At 32.3% G+C, this 24,384-nt stretch overlaps 1 protein-coding gene across 2 annotated transcripts; it reads left to right on the top strand.

The window, feature by feature from the left end:
• Positions 1-5,082: 5,082 nt before the first annotated feature.
• LOC100267388 (autophagy-related protein 11) lies at positions 5,083-24,097 on the top strand. 2 transcript variants are annotated; one of them, XM_019223044.2, is made up of 6 exons: positions 5,083-6,933; positions 10,376-12,059; positions 14,717-14,937; positions 22,455-22,668; positions 23,091-23,515; positions 23,820-24,097. In XM_019223044.2, the coding sequence occupies exons 1-5, from the start codon at positions 5,990-5,992 to the stop codon at positions 23,502-23,504; spliced, it is 3,477 nt and encodes a 1,158-aa protein (XP_019078589.1). In that variant the 5' UTR covers positions 5,083-5,989; the 3' UTR covers positions 23,505-23,515; positions 23,820-24,097. The 2 variants fall into 2 exon arrangements, with proteins under 2 accessions (XP_019078589.1, XP_002273616.1); XM_002273580.4 differs by lacking the exon at positions 23,820-24,097 and having other exon boundaries at positions 23,091-23,795.
• Positions 24,098-24,384: the final 287 nt, after the last annotated feature.

Genomic DNA, 24,384 nt, shown 5'->3' with positions numbered 1-24,384 from the left:
TAGATCAAAAGTTGAGAAGTTATTTTTATTTTTTACTTTAAATTCATTTTATTTATTTTAACTCGTCGATATAAAAATTAAATAATTTTGAAATACATAAGTTTTTACTTAGTTTTAATTATATTTTATTTTCTTTTATATTTTTTATAAGACAATCAAATAAAAAAAATCATAATATTTTTCGAGAACCAAATATAATAAAAAAAATATTGATTTTTTACCGTAAATTCATGGCAAGAAACCTCATTATCTACTCTATCAATACTTCTATTTTGTTTTTTTGGTTCTACACCTTCTATGATTCTTTGTTCAATTTTTTAGAATAATTGCTGCTAAAAGCTTTATAATTAGGATGGAAAGGTATATCATGGAACTTAATTAGAAGGGGTGAATTAGTCCAAAATTTTTGTATGTTCTTATCACATGTACTCAATTAATAAAAAACATAAATAATAAATCCCACATTGAATATGGACTATCATGGAAAGCCATCAATAAAGTCATTCAGAAACTCTATATAAGTAAAAAAAAACATAGGTTAATAGATTGTATAATAAATTCAATAATTACAAAAAATTAAATGTGTGTTTGATAGTATTTTTAGAAGAATTGTCTATTTAGTGTGCTCCCAAATGATTTTTTAAAATTTAAACAACATTTTATAAATTTTGTTAAACATTTAGAGTGTATTTGTTAGTAATTCTAAAAAAACATTTTTAATATTTCAAATGATAAAATTTTTCAAGTATTAAAAATGTTGAAAATGTTTCCTAAAATTATTATCAAACGGATTCTTAATTATTATTTTTAAATATTTTTTAAAAAACACAGCAAAGCAAACTCTTAATACAACTAATTATAAAATATTAAACAAATAAATTTACCAAATAGCAAATAGCAAATCAAAAGACATATTTATAAGAAAATAACTTCAATTTTGAAAATCAAGGCTAGAGATAAATATATTTGAAAACTTATATAAATTTCAAAATTATGCAAATGGAGCGCTTTAGCACTCATTAAGGGCATTTGAGCCTCCTAATGAGCCATTTCCGTTCTTTTATAATTCTTCTTTTTAAATTTGATTTTCATACTCATAAGTTTACTGGTTTACAATTCATGTCATTGCACTCAAAATAACTCAACTATCATTACCTAATTTATCCCTTGAATTAATTTTTGTCATAATTTTGAGTTTTTAAAATTTCAAGAAATATGTAGAGTCGAATCCAAGAATGTACAAAACAACATTGTCAACTTCAACTATCTAACCTAATACACTAATACATCATTTGAAGAATGTACTTCTTCTATTGCCATTCCTCTAAAATTATATAATTCTTTTTCAGTCACATTAGTCTTAAATTTTTCTTCCAAGTATAATTCATTTTTTTTTTTATATATTTCCATATTGACATCAATGGCATGTAGAAATACAATATCCTAAAATATTTAATCAATAAGGATAGCAAGTTGTAGTGTTGTCAATTTCTTTTGTTTTGAAATCAACAAATACATCTTAAAATTAGGGATGACAATGTGATGAGTTTTTTTGGGTACCTGTCCCGTCATGCCCCTAATGGGATGGGATTAAATTTTAATAAATAGGTTTGGGATTTTTTTTAAAACCCGGGTGGGGTTTAGGTATTGTCTCGTCCACCTTGCCCTGATTATATATAAAATTAATTTTAATTTAAAATTTAAAATTAATTTAATTTAAATTTTAAAATTAATTTAATTTAAATTTAAATTTAACTATTTTTAATATATAGATAATAATAAAATAAGTTATAAAAAGTATATTAATTTAATTATTTATAAAATATATTTATTTTAATACAATTAAAAAATTTTAAAGTAATTTTTTAAAAAAATTATAATTCAAAAAAAAGTTAAAGGGGGCGGCGGTATGAGAATTTATCATACTCGCCCTACCCCGTTTAATTTTTTAAATAAGACGGGGATGAGAATTGTTTTGAATAAATGAGACAGGGTTGTGATGAGGCGACCCGTCCCGAATCCGCCTCTTTGTCATTCCTACTCAAAAGGTGAAAGAAATACTAATTATAAAAGTGTTTGGTATTTTTGGATTCATGGGTCAATTTTAAATATTATAATTATTGCCTTGAAGAAATATATATATTTAGAACATAGTGTTCGACTTGGAAGAGTATGCATACCATATATATTTATGGTAGTTCTACCTCATTTGTAAACTAGTGGGATTAGATTTTTTTATTTTTTTTATTTTTTAAATTTGATGATGGATTTCCATGTGAATGATGATTTATATTTATTTTCAATTATTTTAAATTTTTTTTATTTACTCTATTTGAAGAAATCAATTTAACTTCTAGAAATTACCAGATGTAATTCTAAGGAGGATATGATATCTATTATTCTATTTAAATAAAATGAGAAAATAATGAATATGTAAATGATTTAAACAATTTATAGAACCCATTATTGTCATTTCATAAAATAAATTTAAAAAATATATAAAAATAAGAAGACCTTAAAAGAAAGTTAAGAAACATATTTAAGCTACAACAAGTTAAATTAAAAATAAATAAATAAAAGGCAAAAATATAATTAAGATAGTGAATTCATGAAAAATAAAAGAATAAGTGAAAATTAAACCTTAAATTTATTTAGAGAAATAAAATTACCACAATGAGTTCATGATAAATGAAAAAATTTGAATGAAGATATATGAAAGGAAAAAAGATAATACAGATAATGATATATTTTAAGTCAAATCAAAATTTTATGTAATTTTGTTTTTGAAGTTTGATCAAAATGAGAAATTTAGGGATGAGAATTAGACGGATCACCTATCTTGATCCACCTTTTTTTTTTTCCAAAATTTTGTTTTAAATTAATTTAAATTATATAAAAATAAAATATAATTTATAAATAAGTATTATTAATCTTTATAAATTATTTTTATGATAAATATTTTTAAAATTTTATATGCGTTGAAAAACAAAACAATAAATTAAATTATTTTTTATTTAAATATATATATATATATATATATATATATATATATATATATATATATATATATATATATATATATATATATATATATAATCAAGTGGAACAGATAATACCCGATCTAGGACGAACGCAAAAAACCCGCCCCACTACCACACCTCATATTTTATTTTCCTTTTAATTTTTATTTCACCTAAAATCAAACAAAAGAATTTAAAATTATTTACCATTACTCTTGAAGCATAAAAAACAACTTACAAGAAGAATTATGTCCAATTCATATGCATTTAAAAAAAATACTTTTTTAGAATTCACAATAATTTTATTCTGGTTTAATTTGTACTTGTTCCAACCCATCTCTGTCTATTATTACTAGTAGAAATATCATGAAAAAAATATATTTTTATTTGCATGATTAATCATAATGAAGGGGCAATAATGTTAAACTTTTATTATACCTTGTACATATCCTTTACTCTGTACTAATTGATTATTTTGAAACTTGAATTATTAAGGAATAATTGATAGAGTAATTGGTTTGGTTGTAAAATTGAAAAAAAAAAAAAAAAAGATTTTTTAAATGAAAATAATAAGGATGCCCATCTTTTGGTGGTTACATTTTAAAACATGAAAAAAAAAATATTTTTAACTTTTTTTTTAATAAATGCTCCTCAAAAATATTTTGACAAATAATATTTAAAATTGTGTTAAAAATATGATTTAAATTATTTTTATTATCAAATGGCTCTTAATTTCCCTTTAATTATAATGCCAAACCTCCATTATATAACAAATTGTATTTAATTTTTTTTTAATTATTGGAAAAAGAATAATTTAATAATATCAATGAGTAAAAGAAGGAATGGAGCACTTTTTATTTTCGTTTTTTAATTTTTTTGGTCATTGTTAAAATAACCTAACATGCTCTATGAAATAAAAACTCAAAGAAATTTAGGATCTATTTTGCAATTATTTTTAAGAATAATTTTTTGTTCTTCAAAAAAAAAAAAAAAACAAGTTTGATAATGAGAAAATTGTTTTATGTTTTCTATTATTAAAATAGAAAATATGGTGTTTTCATAAAATATATTTTAATTATTTTTTATTGTTTTCACATTTTTTTATGACCATTTAAAAACATAATTATATAAGTATGTAAAATGATAAAAAATAAAGCAACGGTATTAATTTTATTTTTATAACATATTTAAAAATATGTTAAAAACATTTCAGGTTTCCAAATAAAATTTCGTTTTACAAAACATTAAATAACAGTTTAAAAAAACTATTTTTTATAATTATTTTTTAAAACAGTTAACAAATAGGACATTAAGGTCTATTTGATAACTATTTTTTAAAAAAGTATCAATTCTCCAAAACAAAAAGAAAAAAACTAAAAAAGAAAAAAACATTCGATAACAAAAAAATGTTGCATATTTTTCGTTATTATAAATAAAAATAAAGTATTTTTAGAGAATAATTTTTTAATTGTTTTCATTTGTTTTCTTAAACCTTTTTTAAAAAACAATCATACAAATGTGTTGAATGATTAAAAATAAAGTATCATGCATATAATTTATTTTTAAAATATATTTAAAAATATTAAAATTATTTAGGTTTTTCAACGTATTTTTGTTCTATAAAATATCATAAAACAAAATTTTGAAACTGTTTTAAAATATAGTTATCAGAAAAAGTTTTACTTTTTCAATGATAACCAAATATTGAACCTCAAATCTTTACCTATTTATTTTAGGATATTTGTATTTTATTTTATAAATACACAATAAATTTATAAGATCAGAGGTAGATCTCATATATTTAATTTACTTAAAATTTAAAATTTAAAAATCGAATTTAATTAAAATCAAACTTACCTAATCTTACCAAATTTTGGATTGAAATTAATCCCATTATCAACAATCAACAACACTTAAAAAAAGAAAAGAAGAAAGAGAAAAAAATTGAGTTGGTCTCTGATATAGTACTATTTAAATAAAATATTTATTTTATTTATTTAGTTATAATAAAAATAATGTTATTTATTTTTAGTTTTATATATATAAAGCTGATAAACTTTCTCTTCTTCCAAACTAGTTGTGGAGAGAGATCTTCTGCAAGCGGTGGTTAGTGGTGACTTCTGGCAGAAGGTTCTCTGTGCTGAAAAAGAAAGGAAAAAACAACATAGAAAAAGGGAAGGGAAAAAAAAAGGAAAAAAAAAAAATTGGTGAAGGTGCTGAGGAACAAGAAAGCGTACGTAGATTACAATAACTAAAGAATTTTTTGTTGGGGTTTCGTGAAATTCTAGTAGATCTATCTCCTTACGTAATCGTTTCTTTCTCTATTCATTTTGCTTCTGATTATCTCCGCATTTGCTTCAAGAATCTCCTCTGGAACCCTCTTGTTTGTTATGGTTCAATGTTCTCTTTTTGAGTTTTGTGTATGTGGGGTTGTCGTTTTCAATCTGGGGGACTGATTGGCTCGTATTGTTTGGGGGTTTAGCTTTCGTGGGTGTATTTAGATGGTGAGACGTAGATAATTGGGGTTTTATTGGTGAATTTTTTTGGTGGGTCTGTTGTAAATAGGGTGGGTTTTTGAACCTCTGTGTCGGGTCGGAGTTCATTAAGAATTTTGAAGGATTGAGGTTTAGGGTTGGGTGAAATATTTAGTGGGTATGTGGAGAACTGTTCTGTTTTTGCAGATTTCTATGGTGGGTCGGAGGTGATTAGGGTTTTTATTGATGATATATTTGTGGGTCTTTGGAAATTGTGCTGTATTTGCTGATTTCAGTGGTGGGCCTGAGTTGATAGGGGTTTTTTATTTTTTATTTTTTTTTTATCAAGGTTTAAGTTCTAGAATTGGGAACGTCTCAATTGGGTTGAGGGTTCTTTGCCTGTTGTTGAATTGGATCGTTCTGCTGAAGAATTTCAGGATTTGGCTTTGAAATTCCTTTCTGTGTGCTGGGTGGTATTTCTGGGCTATTGATAAAATGAGTTCGAATAATGAAGGAGATTTGGTTCAAGGGGCTAAGCTTTTTGTTCGTATTGCTCAGAATGGACACTCTTATGAGCTTGATTGCAATGAATCTACGCCAGTGGAGGTGGTCCAACAACTCATTGCATCCGTTGCAGGGATCAACAGCAACGACCAGCTTCTGCTGTCTTTGGAATGGAAACTTGAGCCGCCCCGGCAGCTTTCAGCTTACAATCTTCCATCAGATAATGGAGAAGTTTTTGTGTATAATAAAGCAAGATTGCAAGCTAATTCACCACCTCCTGAACCAGAGCTGGTTGACATCCTTGAAATCGTTGAACCACTATTACCATCCTCCTCCCACAACCCCCATCTGTTGGATGATGCTTCGGACCCTGCTCTAAAGGCTTTACCATCTTATGAGCGACAATTCAGGTACCATTTCCACAGAGGGCGAGCAATTTACAGCTGCACCGTAGTAAAATATGAGAACTGTCAGAGGCTTTGGAGAGAGCAAGGGGTGCAAGAGAGGGCACTGGAGATTGCAAGGGCTAATTTGGAACAATTCTATAGGATGGTGCACCAAAATTTTGTGGATTTCATGAAGTTTTACTCACAGCAGCACCGTATCCATTCTGATCTTTTGATGAATTTTGGGAGGGATATAGATAAACTGAGATCTTGCAAGCTTCATCCTGCTCTACAGACAGCTAATCGCAAGTGCTTACTGGATTTTGTGAAAGAAGAGAACTTGAGGAAGTGGATGGAGAACTGTAGCAGCTCCCACAGGCAGTTTGAGACTAAGGTTTCACAATTTAAGCAGATGTATAGTGATGTGAAGCGCAAGGTCGATGATTTGCTTTCCAGCAAAACTTCGTTGCATACCACCAATTTAGAATTGATGATCAAGGAGCACCAGCGATACATAAATGAACAGAAGAGTATAATGCAGTCTCTGAGGTTAGGTTCTGTTGATTTTATTATACTATTATTATTCCTTGCTTTTTCGTTTAATTGATATGATTCCCCAAAGTTTCTTCTGCACTCATAGCATTCCTTTGTTGACTGATCGAGTTAGTTGATGTGGCTATATATTGCAATCGATCTGTAGTTTCTTCTGCACTCCTAGCATTCCTTTGTTGACTGATCTAGTTAGTTGAAGCCCCAAGAATCTTCAAATTCCATATGAGGCTCCACGTTTGCTCCATTCCAGCAACCACTATTTTCTTTGTGTGACACAAAGAGTACTTGGGGGTGAAGTCTATTTCTAGGAGTGATTCCTAGGGTCCTTTCAATTATGCTCTCCTTGCATTTTACTTTCTATATTGCATCAGAAAGCCTCAAGAATCTTCAAATTCCATATGAGGCTCCACCTCCGCTCCATCAATAATCTTTTAAAATCTAGAAAAGCATTGAAAAATCCTGAACATTGAGAATAACAAAGAACACTAGCTGCATGTTGACCCATAATGAATGAGGATATGGTTAATTATTCACCAATAGTGAAAGATTGACAATTTCTTGTAAGCTAACGTGAGACTGCAACTTAGGCGGGTACAACCAAAGGCAACGTATACCTAACTTGAGTTTTTATAGGCTTGTGCAACTTAATTTATAATTTGGGTTGAGTTTGGGTAAAAAATGTCAACCCGAATTAAATTTGTTTAGGCTTGGGTTAGAGGGCTCGAGCAACTTGAGCCTAGCACAAGCTTGATTCTATATTTACATAAAATTTAAATTGGAAATATATATGTATATAAATATATAAAATTCAATAGTATCATACTAATACTTGCTTCATTTATATTAAGATATATTTATTGTTTTCAATGTTTGGGATTGAAGCAATATTGAGGATTAATTAATACTCTATAAAGATTTTGGTTATTTTGGTGTCACTAACAATTAGTTTTTTTTTTTTTTTGTTTGGTTTTACTTTTTAATGTAATTTTACTATCATGTGAGAGATTGATTATGAACTTTTAAGTTATTTTGAGAAGCATATTTGAGAAATCACTTTTTCTTCTAATTTTGATGAGTTGTTTAAATAAGAATTGAAATTTCATCGTGAAATATGTAAAAAATATAACTTTTATTCATAATTTGATTGTTGATTTGGAAATTGCTTGAAAAATATTTTTATTTATTTTTTATTTGTTTTTTTTCATTTTTTCATCTTCATTTTTTTTAATTATTTTTTTGTGATTTTAGAGCTTTTGAGTCATTTTGTTGATTGTAGCATAGATTTGTGGCTATTGGATTGATTAAGCAAATGAATGTTATAAATTTACTTATTGACATTGATTTGCCAATGTTCTAAAATTCGAGTTAATGAATGTTACTAATAGTTTTTTATTTATTAAATATAGGTTGATTGGTAAACTAGATGCTTTGCTTATATAACGTCTATTAATTGGACCAATCCAAATATATAATCACTAACTTGAGTCTGACCGATTTGAAATTGACTGTAGAAAAATAAGCTTGGGTTGAACAGTTTGCGTTGAACCTTTGTTGGGTTGGACTTAGGGTGAATGAGTTTCAAATACGGGTTGAGCTTGGGTTAATCATCAACCTAACCCAATCCATGTGAGTTGCACCCCTAAGCTAAGGCCTTGTAAGAATTTTTGTCCACCTACGTCCTAAGCAAAGAAATTGGCTTTTTAAATGGACAAAAAAAGATGCCAAATCTCCCTTGCTAGAAAAGAACCTTGCAACATCAAACTTGCTTATATTAGATAACACTTTGGAAAAGAGGGAGCACTACCCATGTACATAGGAGGTATAAAATGAGTACCAAGGCTCTTTTGACGGCCCTTTTTAATATATATATATATATATATATATATATCTTCTCATCTATTAAAAAGAAAAAGAAATATACCAAAGCTATGAAACTGCTACCTCAATTTACACCTAAAGAAACAATGAAATCAAAAGAGGGCTAAAAACCCAATATAGAAGAAAAGTAGACTAAGGGCACAAAAAATAGGCAAAGTTTAACTTCATCATCACCTCCGACCACTCCAAATCCTCAAAGCATCTTCTATTACACTCTTACAGATTGAGCACAAGATGGAGAGGCACAATCCTCCATAACTTTGTCCTAGAGCCTGTTAATTGGCACCAACCTCAAAAAAGTTCCTTAATTGATTGAGGGTAAACCTATTACAACCCAAACAGTGAGAGCGCCGCCATCCCATGATGGATCAAGAAATGATTAGAATATTATTCCTCCTCCTTGCGGAGGCAAGCTCTACTAGGTAATGGCCAGCTTCCTTTTTAGGTTGGTCCCTGTTTTAATTTTTTCCCAAGTTGCCTCCAAGCAAAGAAGCTCATTTTAGAAAACAGTGGTGGAATCGAAATCTCTTGAGCAAGGAAGCTGCCTTGTAACTCTGGACTTTGGAAGCCATAGAAAGATTTGATAGGAAATTTGCCATTCTTGGATAACCTCCATCTCAAGAAAATAGCTTTCTCTTAGAAACACCCCTTGGATGCACTTAAAAAAGCTTGCTCCATCCCCAACACCCAATCGAAGAAGTTTCTTTGAAATTGAGGATGCCAATGACAATTGTCACCTAAACCCTCCCCGGGATCAACCACTCAGAGCGTTCTACTAGAGGCAATATCAAACACAGTCGGGAAGAAGAAACTTAACTTTTGACCAACATATCAAAACATCCTTCTTTCACAACTACTGATTGGATATACCGAAGAAAACCATAAACCATTGTCAGGAAAGCTTATTTGGAAATGAGGGAACAAATGACCCCGATGACACACCCTCTTAAAGGTCTGACACTCAAGCATGTTTGAGAAGCAATAACAAACAGTTCTTCAAAAAACTTTTTCAACCTTACTATACATCAAGCTAAAACTTAGTACATCATCCATCTCACATCTGAAAAATAGGGTTTAATACTTTGTTTTTGGTTGCCAAATTGTTTATGTTGGTGATAGCCTTCTTACATTTATGATTTTGGTAAAATTGTTTAAGCTAATGCTTACTTATCTTATTTCCACATGATACATTGGAGTTGGAATACATTTGTGTACCTTTTTTTTCATATGGTATATGGATTCACGCTTTTGCTTGTCCTGCATGAAAAAAAAAAGTGATAATAATGATGGGTTGTGGTCAATTTGTTAGGAATATTCTGGAGTGGTTTTAAAGAATGCAGAATTTTAAGATCATATCTTTCTAACCTTTGCAGTTAGTCTTTCTCATCTCATCTTTGGGTTAATAAGGTTTGATGTTCACAAGATTCCGGAAATCAACAGTGCCATGCATCATCATCTGCTGTACTTCTTGATTTATACTATTTATATTTTTTCCTTGAGGTGCTGTTTAGTTCTATTGTTTAATATGACTAACAAAAAATTTCCATGCATATTCATGCAGTAAGGATGTCAGTACAGTGAAGAAACTTGTGCATGACTCTGTGACCTGCCAATTATCCTCTTCTCTTCGTCCTCATGATGCAGTTTCTGCCTTGGGTCCTATGTATGATGTCCATGACAAGAATCACCTACCTAAAATGCAGGCTTGTGACCATTCAATTTCCAAGCTACTTGACTTTTGCATTGATAAGAAGAATGAAATGAACAATTTTGTGCATAATTACATGCAAAGGGTAACATATGTTTCTTACATCATCAAAGACACTCGGTATCAATTTCCCGTTTTTAAGGAGGCAATGGCACGCCAAGATACTTTGTTTGCAGACTTAAAATTAGTCCGTGGGATTGGCCCTGCATACAGAGCCTGCCTCGCAGAAGTAGTGAGAAGAAAGGCTTCTATGAAGCTTTACATGGGCATGGCTGGACAATTAGCTGAAAAGCTTGCAACAAAGAGGGAAGCTGAGGTTAGGAGACGGGAGGAGTTTGTGAAAGCACATAATCCATACATACCTAGGGATATACTAGCATCCATGGGATTGAATGATACTCCTAACCAATGTGATGTCAACTTAGCTCCTTTTGACACTAGTTTGCTTGATATTGACATTTCAAACCTTGACCGATATGCGCCTGAGTATTTAGCAGGACTGCCTTCTAAGATTGAGAGGCATGGTAGTACCACCTCAAAAGGCTCATTTTCAATGTCTCATTCAGCTGAAGCTGAAGAGAACACTGTGGATGCCCTTGAGAAGTATGACTCAGAGGAGCTGCTTGATGGATGTGAGTTGGTAGAGATTGTTGGTACCAGCAAATTGGAAGTTGAGAATGCAAAACTGAAGGCTGAACTTGCTTCTGCGATAGCCTCGATTTGTTCCTTTGGCCTTGAAGTTGAATATGATTCTCTTGATGATAGTAAGCGGGATCATTTATTGAAGAGTGCTGCAGATAAGACGGCTGAAGCTTTGCATCTGAAAGATGAGTATGGGAAACATCTCGAATCTATGCTAAGGATGAAGCAAATACAATGTGTGTCTTATGAGAAACGTATTCAAGAACTGGAGCAGAAGCTGTCTGATCAATATTTGCAAAGTCAGAAGCTTTCAGGTAATAAAGATGCATCTGATTTTGCCCTTTTGGCTGCAAAGGCTGATGACTGTAAGTCAGAAATATCTGGTGATGGTGAAGGCCACATGCCTTACATATCTACCACTGAACCTATGGATGAGGTCTCTTGTGCCTCTAATTCTTTAGATGCAAAATTAGGGATTTTCCCTAGGCAAACAGGCAAATCCCGGGAAGGCTTGGATGAGAACATGGCTGATTCCTCTGGCATGATAAATCCTCAGTTGGATTCTTCAATGCTGGAACCACATCTTGAAGAATTGCAAGTCAGTGATAAAGATGGAAAAGATAAGATGGTGGAACAATTAGGTATGGCGCTGACCAACAGTTTCACTGCTGAAAGCACACCTGAGCCACTGAATGTCTTACCTTGTGATAGATCAGTTGAACCGGACATGAATTCTAAAATTAGCAACGATGTTGTACTGGAATTGCAAAGTAAACTTGCAGAAAAGACCAACCAATTGGATGAAACTGAAGCTAAACTTAAAGCTGCAGTGGAGGAGGTTGCCATGCTAAGCAGGGAGTTGGAGAATAGTCGGAAACTCCTTGATGAATCTCAGGTACTATTGGATGGAAGTGAAGAGCATAATGCTTTGTTTCATTGGGTGATAAGTAATTATTTTCATGCTTTGGGCAATTCATTTTAAAATTTTAAAATATTTAATTTATGCATTTTTTGAGTTCTGTGGGTTTAGAAAATTCCTGCCAACCAGGTCACTGTAGGTAATTGTTTTCTTCTTTGGTATTTTCACAGGCTCTGCCAATAATTATTTTCTTATTTTCTGAAATTTGAAATTTAAATAATGCATTTTTAGACAAAAAAATTTAATTGCTATCTTTAAAGAAGCACTTTGGTAATTTCTTCGTACTTAGTCCACAACTTTGTTGTAGAAAGCTCATCCGATATATTATTTTTTTTCCCTAGTTGTTTGATGTGATTCCTGTCTTGAAATTGATCCTTTTCTCATCTGCATGTCCTGAATTGCTTGTTATACAATCTTAACATTCATATTCTGGATTGTTAGAGTGGCTCTTTTTTGTGTAATTTGTTGCATAAAGATGCCATCACTTGATCCTGCTTCTGGTCTTGACTTCCTTTATTTAGGTTGCTTTGCTATCTTACCTGGAACATGCTACTTCTTTGGTATACAAAACTTAGTCTGGAGCTTGGCATGTAAGTATGATTTGGTCAAAACCTATCTATATCTGTTGGAGCTTGATAAACTAGTTGCTAAATCATGACCAAGTATATCTTTGATGGTGAGCCTACTAGAAGTTAACTACGAAAGGTTTATCTTTGAAATGCTCAAGGTTTAATGGTTTATCAGCCATATCCTATTGAAGTTTGGACTGTGAACGACTTATGAAGCGCAAGCAATCACAAGAGTGCTCTTAAATACCTTTAATTGAGGGAATCCTAACATTTAGAATGGGGGAGAGATTTTTGGATAACAAATTTTAAATGAAAATACTTCATGCAGGTATGAATTTTTTCCCCCAACAAAAAATACAAAAGAAGAAGAATAATTTGTAGTGAGTTTAAATGGTGCCTTAAGAACTGTTAGCTTTTTCTTTTTACTTATATTTTTCTCCCTTCTTTCTTTGAGGAAGAATAGAAGAGCTTCACTGTGAAGAAGAGACTGTTAACTTAATATGAACCAAGTTTTTTGTTTTAGTTCTTCAGCTTCAATTCTATTGCTTTTTGTTTTTAGCTTTGGCTAGAATTTAAAGCTGAAGCCAAAGCCATAATTTTCTTAATGACAATCTTGGTATTATGAACGCTTCGTTGAATAAAAAACTTTCTGCATAAGCTAAAAAAAGGGGCGGCCACAAATAATAGTTTGTCCTTGCTTTCATAGTAAACTCTTTTTTAAGTTAGAAGCTCTTCTGGTAAAATGACCCAGTAAAATTACTCAAACACACTCGAAAACTCTTATTGAGCCAAAAGAATGCTTTTGGCTCCTGGTAAGCCAATCCAAATAGAGTTTCAACCATTAAACTTTCAAACAAGATTGCTTCCTCAAACCAACCCTTGGACTCTATACTAAAACTCTTCAAGTTTTAGATCCCTGTTTTGCCTCTTATACTTGCTTTCATTGAGCACCACCACAAAAACAACCATTGTGATTACCCTCCTTAATAAAGTATGATTGTGTCTCCCATTCAAGTAAAATTGAAAGGCAATGACACCGGTTATTTGACATATCAAAACAACCTAAGCCATCATCAAAAGAATCCTTTTATGATTCACTACTGTGAATTTTCTTAAACCAGCACATTTCAGATGCAAGATTAATTGCACTTGTGAAACAATTCAACTCTTTGAAGCAGACTATGTGCTAGACCTATTTTTCCAACCTTCATTGATTTTTTATGTTTGAATTTCTTCATGCTCATTAATTCAACATCTATTGCGGAAGTGTCAATTGGCATTTGGTTGCTTAAAGGGAAATTCTTGAGTTCCGTAGTGATATCTTTGTAAATAATTTTATGTTTTTAAAAATTTCGAATCACTCATGATGTGAATGCTTAAAAGCACTTGTGTTTTGATTAATAATAGGAATTTTAGTAGTGGGATTAAATGGATATGATAGAAAGTAGTAGTGGGTTCATATTCATTATAATATCATGTTTAGATTAAACTCCTGGGCACATGAATTTTCTGAGTATGGTATACTTCTATATAAGATCTTGTAATCTAGATAATAATGCTATGGTTATATTTTTTTTTGATAAATAAGCACAAATTGTATTAACATATTGTTTGTTAATATCTTTGTTAGTGTTTTGTTCGTCCACTGACAAATTTTACCTTCTGACATCAAACTGTTTGTTTATGTATTTTGAACTCTAATATGACTGGTGATGGAAGAAAGGACTCTGATTGAAACTTCCAATTTTGTTGGTCATTCCTCTTAATAACCCATAATTTATATTCATACATATGCACAGAATCTGTTTATATCACCATCTCTGTATTCTTTACCACATATTTAGTCGGTTAAGTTGTCACTTTAATTTGATCAATCAACCAGTAAGACTGATATGAATAATATGCCCTCTTGGGTTGTTGAATTTTGGATGATGCTGATAATTATGGTTATACAGCGTTAGTTGCTTGTCTTTGGCAGCATTAGTTTGATTTTATCATCACAGACATGTTTGAATTCTGACTTTTTTCCACTTTCTCTTCTCTCTGTGGACACTCTGTTAACAGATGAATTGTGCTCACTTGGAGAATTGTCTACATGAAGCAAGAGAGGAAGCTCAGACTCACCTCTGTGCTGCTGACCGGAGGGCCTCGGAGTATAGTGCATTGCGTGCCTCTGCTGTGAAAATGCGTGGTCTTTTTGAAAGACTTCGGAGCTGTGTCAATGCTTCAGTTGGAGTGGTTGGTTTTGCTGATTCCTTGCGTGCTTTAGCACAATCTTTGACCAAGTAAGTTAGTTGGCAAATAGTAGTTTAATGTTTGCCTTACCATATTAGCATCTGCTGTTTGAATAATATTTCATCTGTTTTTCCTTGTTTTGGGAGCCTTATTTTATAATGTTAAAAAATTTCACATTGATTCTACGCATGAGAATATTTTTGACAAAAAGGAAAATCTAGTTATATTAGAAGTCTTGCTACCTAAGCTTAAAGCTTTATTTGGATCATGGAAATAAAAGGAAAGGAGGAAAAGTAGGAAAATTCAAAATTATCTTGTTTGGTTAACTATATTAAAAATAAATTACAGTAAAAATTATTTAGAAACTTATTCATTTTTAAATTCTTCATTCTTTGAGGATCATGACAAATTTGATGGAAGTGCAAAACATATAACACTGTTGTGTCTAGGCAAAATAATAAATTCCTTATAGGTTTGTATTTGTCCTTTTTTTTGGTGGTGCTAGTGTTGAGTTTTATTAGATGTTCATATGAACTTTTGATAGGCCATTGTCTTCCCGATTCTTTATTTGTGTTTATTGACTTTCTTTTACATATCAAGAAATAGATGAAATATATAGATAGATACATGCATACATATACACTTACACTTGTATATGTATTTTTATATATATATATGTGTGTGTGTGTGTGTGTGTGTGTAATAGGATTTGTGTATGGTAAGTAATTTCTTTTTTCTTTTTCTTTTTTTTTTCTTGATAGATAACATACCTAATTCCATAAAAGGTAGTAAGTGCAAAACTTAAACATAAGCATTGATTAAATATCATTTATCAAATATAAATAAACATTGAATTCTAGAGTTCTCTTGAAATCAAATTCACCAAATATGACATTATAATGCATGGTTTTTCATAAAATCTCAATACCAAATTCCTGTTAAATTTTTTTTAAAAAAAATGTTGATACCAAAAGTTCCAAGTTCTAACATATCCTATCAAGAAGGATTGGGACACCTAAACAGTAGCTTTTTTTTTTTTTTTTTTGTGGGCAATGAGAGGAGGGTGAACTTTTGGAAAACGAGTTGGTATCAGGATGAGTCATTTTGTGTTTCTTTTCCATATTTGCATGCTTTAACCTTAACAAAAGAGGCTTGGGTGACATTTGTGGAACTAGATAGGGGAGAGGTCATTGGAACCATTGTTTTTCTAGACGTCTTAATGATTGGGAGCTAGATAATGTAAAACGATTTTTATTCAGACTACAAGGTAAGATAGTGAATAGAGAGGAGGAAGTCAAGGTAGTGTAGACAGATTTGGGTGGAATCATAGATTCTCAATGAAGTCTCTTCATTTTTCCTTGGAGCCAGGGAGTTCAATTCTTTTCCGGAAGGAGTCATTTGGAATCCATAGGTTCTATTTAAAGTTAGTATCTTTGCATGGGAAGCTTGTTGGGGAAAGGTTTTGACTCTTGATCAACTTTAGAGAAGAGGGTGGATGTTGGTTAATAGATGCTTCCTATGCAAAGTTGAAGAAAAGTAAATTGATCACATTCTTCTTCAATCTTCACTATTCTAAGGCAAGAGTTCTTTGGCAGTTGCTCTACTCTTTGTTTGGTGTTCCTTGGGTGTTATTGGCCACAATGAGAGACTTTGTTACGGTGACATGGATCCTTTGTTAGCAAAAGGTGTTTGAAGGTTTAGACAACCATTCCTTTATACATCTTTTGGGCAATTTGGAAAAAGAGACATCCTAGGTCATTTGAGAATGAGGTGCAGTCTATCCATGTTCTAAATAGCCTTGTCCTTATTAATTTTTGTTTGTGGGTAAAGTTGTACATAAGTGAAGGCATAATGCCTTTAATTGATTCCCTTGATTGGTTAGGTCCGCATTAAGGGAGGGTGTTGCTTTTTGTTCTCTCATTTTGGTGCCATCTTTTAATGTTTCATTTGGTGCCTTCTTTTGATGTTCAAGGTATACATTTTCTATGGCACTTATTGATAAAATTACATCATTGCCTTTAAAAAAAAGCCAAAACCATTTTTTGAGAGGGTTGACACGTCACTAACCAATATAACCAAAAGGAAACTATGAGCAAGCACTAGTATAACTATATACCTTTATGGATTGTAGACCATAATCACATGTGTGATGTCTTTATGGACATATTAAGTGATTGCCTTGTTCTTTTTCGTATATTGACGTACTAAGAGATCATCCCCTTTATTTTCCTTATATCACTTGTTTGATAAGAAAGCTAGAAGAACTATAAATTTCCTTCAATTACCTATTTTAACAAGAGAACTATAGAATAAAGATACAAAGTTCACTTTCATAACCAAGCAACAAGAGTAAAAACCCTTCAAACTTGTATCTAATAGTTTTCTTTTATGTGGTCCCATCTGTCATGTGTTGGTGATACCTTTGTTTTTTTGTGAGGCTTCACAAGGTCAAATGACTCATTTAAGTTGATTGCTCATGTGGTTTCAAGCTATTTTGGGGTTGAAAATAAATCTAGATAAAAGTGAATTGATCTAAATATGAAGGGTGGCTAATGTGGAGGAATTGGCGTAAGAGTTAGGATGCAGGGTTGGGGAGCTTCCGTCTACTTAGGTTTTCCCTTGGGGGCTCCTTTAATAATAGAATTAGTTTAGGATAGTGTGGGACAAAGGTTCAGTTGAAGGCCATTGATGTGGAAAAGATGATTTATTTCGAAGGGGAGGAAACTTTTTATGATTCAAAGCACCGTATCAAGTTTGTCTATTTGTTTTATCTCCTTGTTCAATATTCTTAGAAAGGTTAGATTGAGGCTTGTGAAGATTCAAAGAGACTCTATAAGGAGACAAGTTTGGGGAGGAAAAGATGCATTTTGTGAAATGATTGATTGTTTGGAGGGAAACGAGTAAGGGTGGCTTGGGTATTGAATGCCTTTCTTTACTTAATAGGGTGCTTCTTTGAAAGTGGTATTGGAGATGTGCTTCTGAAGGAGAAGCACTTTGGAAACAAGTTACACATGAAAGTGTGAAGAGGAAAAAGCAAGTTGGAGTTCTTGCAAAGTTTACCTATCAAAAAAAAAAGTTGGAGTTCTTGCAAATCAAGAGAAGGGTATAGAGTTGAGTTGTGGAAAGCTATCAAAAAGGGTTGAGACTTTTTTAGTAGTAGTGTATCCTTTGAGGTGGAAAATATGAGGAAGGTGAAGTTTTGGAAGGATACGTAGTATAGGGATGAACCCTTATATGCATCTTTCACCTCTTTGTATGCCTTCACATTGTCAAAAGAGACTTGGGTGATAGACATTTGGGACAATTTAGGTGAGGGATGCCATTTGAATCCTTGTTTCTTTTGAAATTTGAATGAATGGGAGCTAGGCAAAGTAGAGACTTGAAGGTCTGTGAAGAGGGAAGGGAAGACTAGTGGATGGGAATGATGTTTTTCTGGTCAAATCTTTATATTCTGTCCTACAACTCGGGTGTTTAATTTCTTTCCAAGTGTGTATCATTTTGAATTCATAGGTCTAGTTTAATTATTTAAAGTGAAGTTTTTTTTGCTCAAGAAGCTATTGAGGAAATATGTTACTTTGGATCTTCTTCAGAAGAGGGGTGGTTGTTAACAAATGGATGTCTTTTTTGTAAAGTGAAAAGGAATCAATTGATCACATCATCATTCATTGTGCCACAATTGGTAGTTGTTTTTCTCTTTATTATGTGTCATTTGGGTCCTACCCTGTATGGTTGAAGATTCTTTAAAGTTGGTATGACTCTTTGTGGGAAGCAAATACAAGAATATTTAAAGAGTCACTCTTTTATGCCTTTTTTTTTTCTAAAAAAAAAAAAAACGAATTTGGAAGGTAAAGAATCATAGAATATTTGAAAATGAGGACTAGCTGGTTCAATCATTGAAGTGCTCTTTCCTTAGAAGTCCTGTGTTATGGGTTAGCATGTACATAGAAGAAGGGTCAATGCCTTTAACCGATTTTGTAGATTGGGTGAGATTTTTTAAGGGAGACAATAGTTTCTTGTAGTGTTTTACAAGACTAATAAGGCCTCTACGAGGTTATGCAAATTAGCCTTGAGGCTATAGCTGCAATATAGGTTGTTGAGGCTTAAGCCTCACCCGATTTAGGCTCATAACCTTGAGGTTGTAGCCTCAAGGTTGTTGATTCAAAGGGTTTTAATGGGTTTAGGGTCTTTATAAGCTTTATATATATATATTTTATTAGATAAGATGTTTAAGTCTCAATATTCATTGGTTATAATGAATTGTGTTTTTGTGAGGTTTTCATATAAATTTGTGAGTTTTGTCTTTGGTTTAGGACTAAGATTAAACCTTTTATAAATTACATGGAGAGGGACTGAAGAGACTGAGAAGAAGACATAAAGGAGTTGTTGGCCACTGTAATGGATAAATTCATATATAATTAATTTCATTTATTGATAGATAAAAGTTTTGACCACTATAGTTGATGGGTGAAGAAGAAGAATGCATAGACATTAACACTGATGTAGAAGATAATATAACAGTTAAGAGTGTTCAAAAGCAAGGAGCAGCCAGTTCAAGTACTAAAATACTTTCCTTAGTAATCTTATGTCATGGGGTAGCATGTACATAAAAGTAGGCTCAATGTCTCTTATTTATTTTGTTGATTAGGTGGCTTCTTGGTGAGAGAAGGAGTCGTCGTTTTTTGGTTCTCCTCTCCCTTCTAGGTGTTTTAATATCCTTTGTACATGTCCCTATGTACCTTGGTGCAAAGTATCTTTGTTCGTTATTAAATTTTTTTATCTTTTTTACTTATATATATATAAAATATAACAATTAGATATGATTATGTTTTCTTCGAAGATCCTAATAGTGATAGTGATAGTAGTGCTGAAGATCATTTAGTAAAGTCATGAGAGAGAGAGGGAGTTGGATTTTAAAAGAGAAAAAGAGGGAGTAAATTAGAAACTATTGACAATGATAAATAATTAATTTGGTTATTATGAATTGTATGGTTTTCTTATTATTCAATTTTCAAATGATTTTGTTAGTATTTTTTTTCTCTTTTTTTAGAACTTTCTATTCTTTTTATTTATTTGTTTTGAAAGTTGAGGCTTATGCCTTGTTCTTCTTCGAGGCTTACACCTTGCCTCATTTGGGCAAAATGCCTTAAAAATGCCTTTAGCCTTTTAAGACATTGGTTTTTTTGGTGTTCTCTATTTCTAGAAAAGTCTTTTGGTACCCATTGTATGCTGTGTACTTGGGTGTATAGTTTCTTTGTTTCTGTCTGTAAAATCTTTCTGTTCACTCATCAAAAAGAGGTTTCTTTTACATGGATTTACTTTCTAGGGAGAGAAATTTCATATTTTCTTACAAAGCGAAAATGGCCCTACTTTTTTTGTGAGGCAAATAAGAATTTCAGTAAGATTCCACCCAAAGAAAAGGGAGCACAGCAGTACTAGATGAGAATTATGTTAGGTGGTGCCCAGACCCAACAAAACAAAAACAAAAAGAAACTAGGTCCTAATTATCAGATCCCAGACTATATACAAAGTAGAGAAAAGAAATATTGTTGATTCCTTTAACACTACTAGACCACAGAAACAATGCCACGAGGAACATATCCTTCATTGCTCATTCTAATCTTTCATAAATAAAGCAGAAACAAACTCTAAGAAGTATTGAGGTTTTAGCAGAGCTTAAAATTTGTTTTTCTCAAAATAAAAGTTGAATGCAAAAATTCTTTTTATTAGTTTCAGTTTTTCAGTTTAATATTCAATTTTTGGGTTATCTGCCTAGTCAACTTATAGTACATATTAGTCAGCATATTTACAATTAGTCTTGTACAAAGATGATACATCCACTTTGAGCTGAAAACCTAGAGGTTCATCTGTTTTCTGTTAGCTGAATGCTTATATTTATATTTATTTGCTTTTTCTTTATTGTTATTACCATTGATATTATTGTTGAATGTTAGGATTCACTTTGAGCTGGATTTCCTTCCTATTTAACTAGGTTGGAAGGTTTTTAAAATTTCTTTTCAAGGCCAAGTTGGACATGCTTGATAGGTATTCCTTTCTAGGTTGTAGCAGTTTATTTAGGGGAGATAAGACTTCAAAATTGTGTCACATGATTCTGTTGCTGAACTTGTAACTGTCCTAAGCCTAGCTGTTAGCCAAGGCTATCCATGAGGCTAGATTGTGATCATACTGATAAATGAGGTTCAACTGAACAATGCTTCCTTTCTAGGAGTTGGTATCACACCTATATGTCGTAACATGGTTACAACAGGGAGAAGGATGTGGAATCCTTAAGCTACATAAGGTCAGCCAAAGAAACTTCTCTCAATATTGGCTCTCTGCTTACCTAGAAAATCTACCTCCTGTTTGTGCTCTCTTTATCTTAAGCTACAAACACACACACAAGAAGAAAAGAAAAAAAGGAGGAATATAAAGGAAGATGGATAGGAATAACACATGAAGCATACATTCTAAACCAAAAAAAAAGAAAAAAAAGAAAAAAGAAAAAAAAGAATCAAAGAGTCATAAGGTCACCTGTAGAAACTTCTCCCGGTATGGGCTCTCTGTTTACCTAGAAAATCTACCTCCTGGTTGTGCACTCTTTATTTTTCCCAGCTGCACTTCTTTTTCATAAGCTATACACATGCACAAAAGAAAAGAAAAGGAAGAAAAATAAATAAAAGGGAAGCAACATTGAAATAACTCATGGAGCATACAATCTAAACCTAAACCAAAAAGAAGAAGAAAGGAGAATCAAGGAGTTGTAAGGTCGCCCAAAGAAACTTTTCCCAACATTGTCTCTCTGCTTACCTGGAAAATCTACCCCCTTGTTGTGCTCTCTTTTATCTTTCATAGAAAGGGATGACATAGAAATAACACATGAGGTGTACAATCTAATAAAAAAAATTAACTGCTTACCTAGAAAATCTTCCTTCTGGTTGTGTACTCTCTCTTTTGTAGAAAGGGTGTAAAACAACTGGTGTCAAAATATAAGGGTTGTGCATGGCTGTGTTTGAGCATTTTGGCCAAATTTGTGCTGTCTCCCAGCATCCTTACCGAGTCAGTTGAGCTAAATCCCATCAAAAGTGGTTCACTATGCATGCCATCAAATGGGAGCCCACTTGGGTCAGTCATGGATGCATAGGTATATTCCTTTTCATTTCCTTGTGCATCTGTAAGGGCTAATATAATCCTTCTTTGCTTCTGGTGGGAAAATCAAATAGTTAACCCTTGGATTCCCCCATTGATTTTGAGGACTTCTCTAAAACACAAATAAATCACCTTCAAAAGTGTGTAACCTGTGATCAAGAGTTTTACCCAAACATTTTTAAAACTTGTGTTTTTCAAGTGTTGCTTTTAGCGTTAAGAAGCTCTTTTAATCAGAGCTTTTGTGTTATATCTTTTTATCAGCATTATGTCAGAAAAGCAGATAGGAGAAAGTTTAAGCAGTTGCAATATGGGTATATTGATATTCTGTTGATTGAATTGCAGTTCTTTTATTTGTAATGTTATAGCTGCAATATTGATAATAAGGATGATGTTGGATTGATTATCTTCCTATGTAAATTTTCAGCTCCATCCATGACAATGAAGATGATGGCATTGTTGAGTTCCGACAGTGCATCCGAACCCTTGCTGATAAAGTTGGTATTTTGTCAAGGCAACGTGCTGAGCTGCTTGACAGGAGTTCAAAGTTTGAAGCTGGAAATAAACAACTTATGAAGGAGTTGGAAGAAAAGAAAGAATTAGTTAAAACATTATACACAAAGCATCAACTTGACAAGCAGGTAAACTATTCTCAACCTGTTTATGGTGTTCTGACCATTTATGATTGGTATGGTGTAGTAGCTAAACCGGTGGTGGTGGATCTGTGGTTGTAACTAGACCAAATCTTTGTATCTTATATATGTAGGCCAGCATGATCCTGTGATGGTTCACCTCTTTAAAAGTTGGCCAACTTCTAACTACATCCACCTTTATAGGAAAATTGCTTGAAAACTGTACCTTAATATGCTCATTTGACTGTAAAAACAAGAAAGTGGACTTGTTCTGGCTGGCTCCACCAATTAACTGTGTTATAGTTTTGTACATGTCTCACATATGAATAAGTGTTCCTCTTGTTCTGGACTTAAAATGCTTTATTACAGAGCCTGTTTAGTTTTTCCTTCTGTTTCTCTCTCTTTCTGACAATTTGGTAATCTTACATCAGGCAAACAAGGAAAGAATCTCATTTGGCCGTTTTGAAGTCCACGAGATTGCTGCGTTTGTGTTGAATTCAGCTGGCCATTATGAGGCGATCAACAGAAACTGCTCTAACTATTATCTATCTACGGAGTCTGTGGCCTTGTTTGCAGACCATCTCTCAAGGCGACCCAGCTACATCATTGGGCAGATTGTGCATATTGAACGGCAAACTGTGAGGCCATTGCCTCCTTCAATTCAGGCTGAGCATGGTAGAGGGGATCCGATAGATTATCTGACTTCTGACACGGGGACCAGTCGGTTGTCCTTGAATTCAGGATTAACTTCAAATCCATATGGTCTACCAATTGGTTGTGAATACTTCATAGTGACAGTAGCCATGTTACCAGAAACCACCATTTGTTCACCACCTCCTTCCTGATCCTGCTTCAGGTAGATGGACATGATGGAAGAAACTAAGTGTACATATATCTATATCTATAGCTATATATAATAAAGTATCCTAAAAAATGGAAAAAAAAAAAAAAAAAGAAGAAAAAACTCTGCTGGTAGGAGTTGAAAGTTAATCTCTCTTTTTTGTATAGCTGATGATGCAATCCAGTTTACCATCCCCTTTGTATATAAAGCTACCCACTGTGAATATTTATCTAGCTCTTTGATCTTTTAACTGGCCTTTATTTATCAGAACATTTGCTTAGTTTACTCAGGTTCATTGCTGACTCTTCTTTCTTTACAGGTGACTTTATTTTGCAGTTTTCATTTGGATTTGTCATTGCAATGAACAAAAATAACAGGGGTGCTGACTTTGTTATGAAGTTTGTTTTTACCCTTTTATTAGTAAACCTGTTGAACAAACCGATGGAATCGATTTCTAGTCTACTTTTATCAATTGTTCTGTGGCCACCCATATAAAGAAGGGTCTTGGAGTTGAAGTAGGTATATGGTTAAGTCCTTTGTATACTCATGGCCAATTGGCTTGCATCAATAGAGATGAGCAATATTCATTTGAAGAAATGGATTAGTAGCTGTCCTGGTTTCACTCTCCATTCTGATTTATAACTTATTTTCCCCCTTCCCTCATCTTTGATTTGCACACTATTTTTTTGATTTCTAATCATGTTTTTACTAACAAATTTCTCTACGGTTACTTTTTGTATTCACCTTCACTGGATTTGATTTCTAACTATGCTTCATGATGTTATTGCTTCTTGGGGAAACTGGTGAAGGACAGTAATGCAAGTAACATGGCAATTGTCTTTGATAACGTTATTGAAAACAAAAATAGATCAAAGATCAAATAT

This window comes from Vitis vinifera, chromosome 11 (assembly GCF_030704535.1).
Source record: "Vitis vinifera cultivar Pinot Noir 40024 chromosome 11, ASM3070453v1".
Taxonomy (NCBI): domain Eukaryota; kingdom Viridiplantae; phylum Streptophyta; class Magnoliopsida; order Vitales; family Vitaceae; genus Vitis; species Vitis vinifera.
This window is presented reverse-complemented; position numbering and strand designations above follow the sequence as displayed.

Excerpts from the sequence above, each read along its gene's own strand:
- LOC100267388 (XM_019223044.2), top strand. The coding sequence starts at position 5,990 with ATGAGTTCGAATAATGAAGGAGATTTGGTTCAAGGGGCTAAGCTTTTT. Across the intron at positions 12,060-14,716 it reads AACTCCTTGATGAATCTCAG|ATGAATTGTGCTCACTTGGA; the intron begins GTACTATTGGAT and ends CTCTGTTAACAG. Across the intron at positions 14,938-22,454 it reads TTAGCACAATCTTTGACCAA|CTCCATCCATGACAATGAAG; the intron begins GTAAGTTAGTTG and ends GTAAATTTTCAG.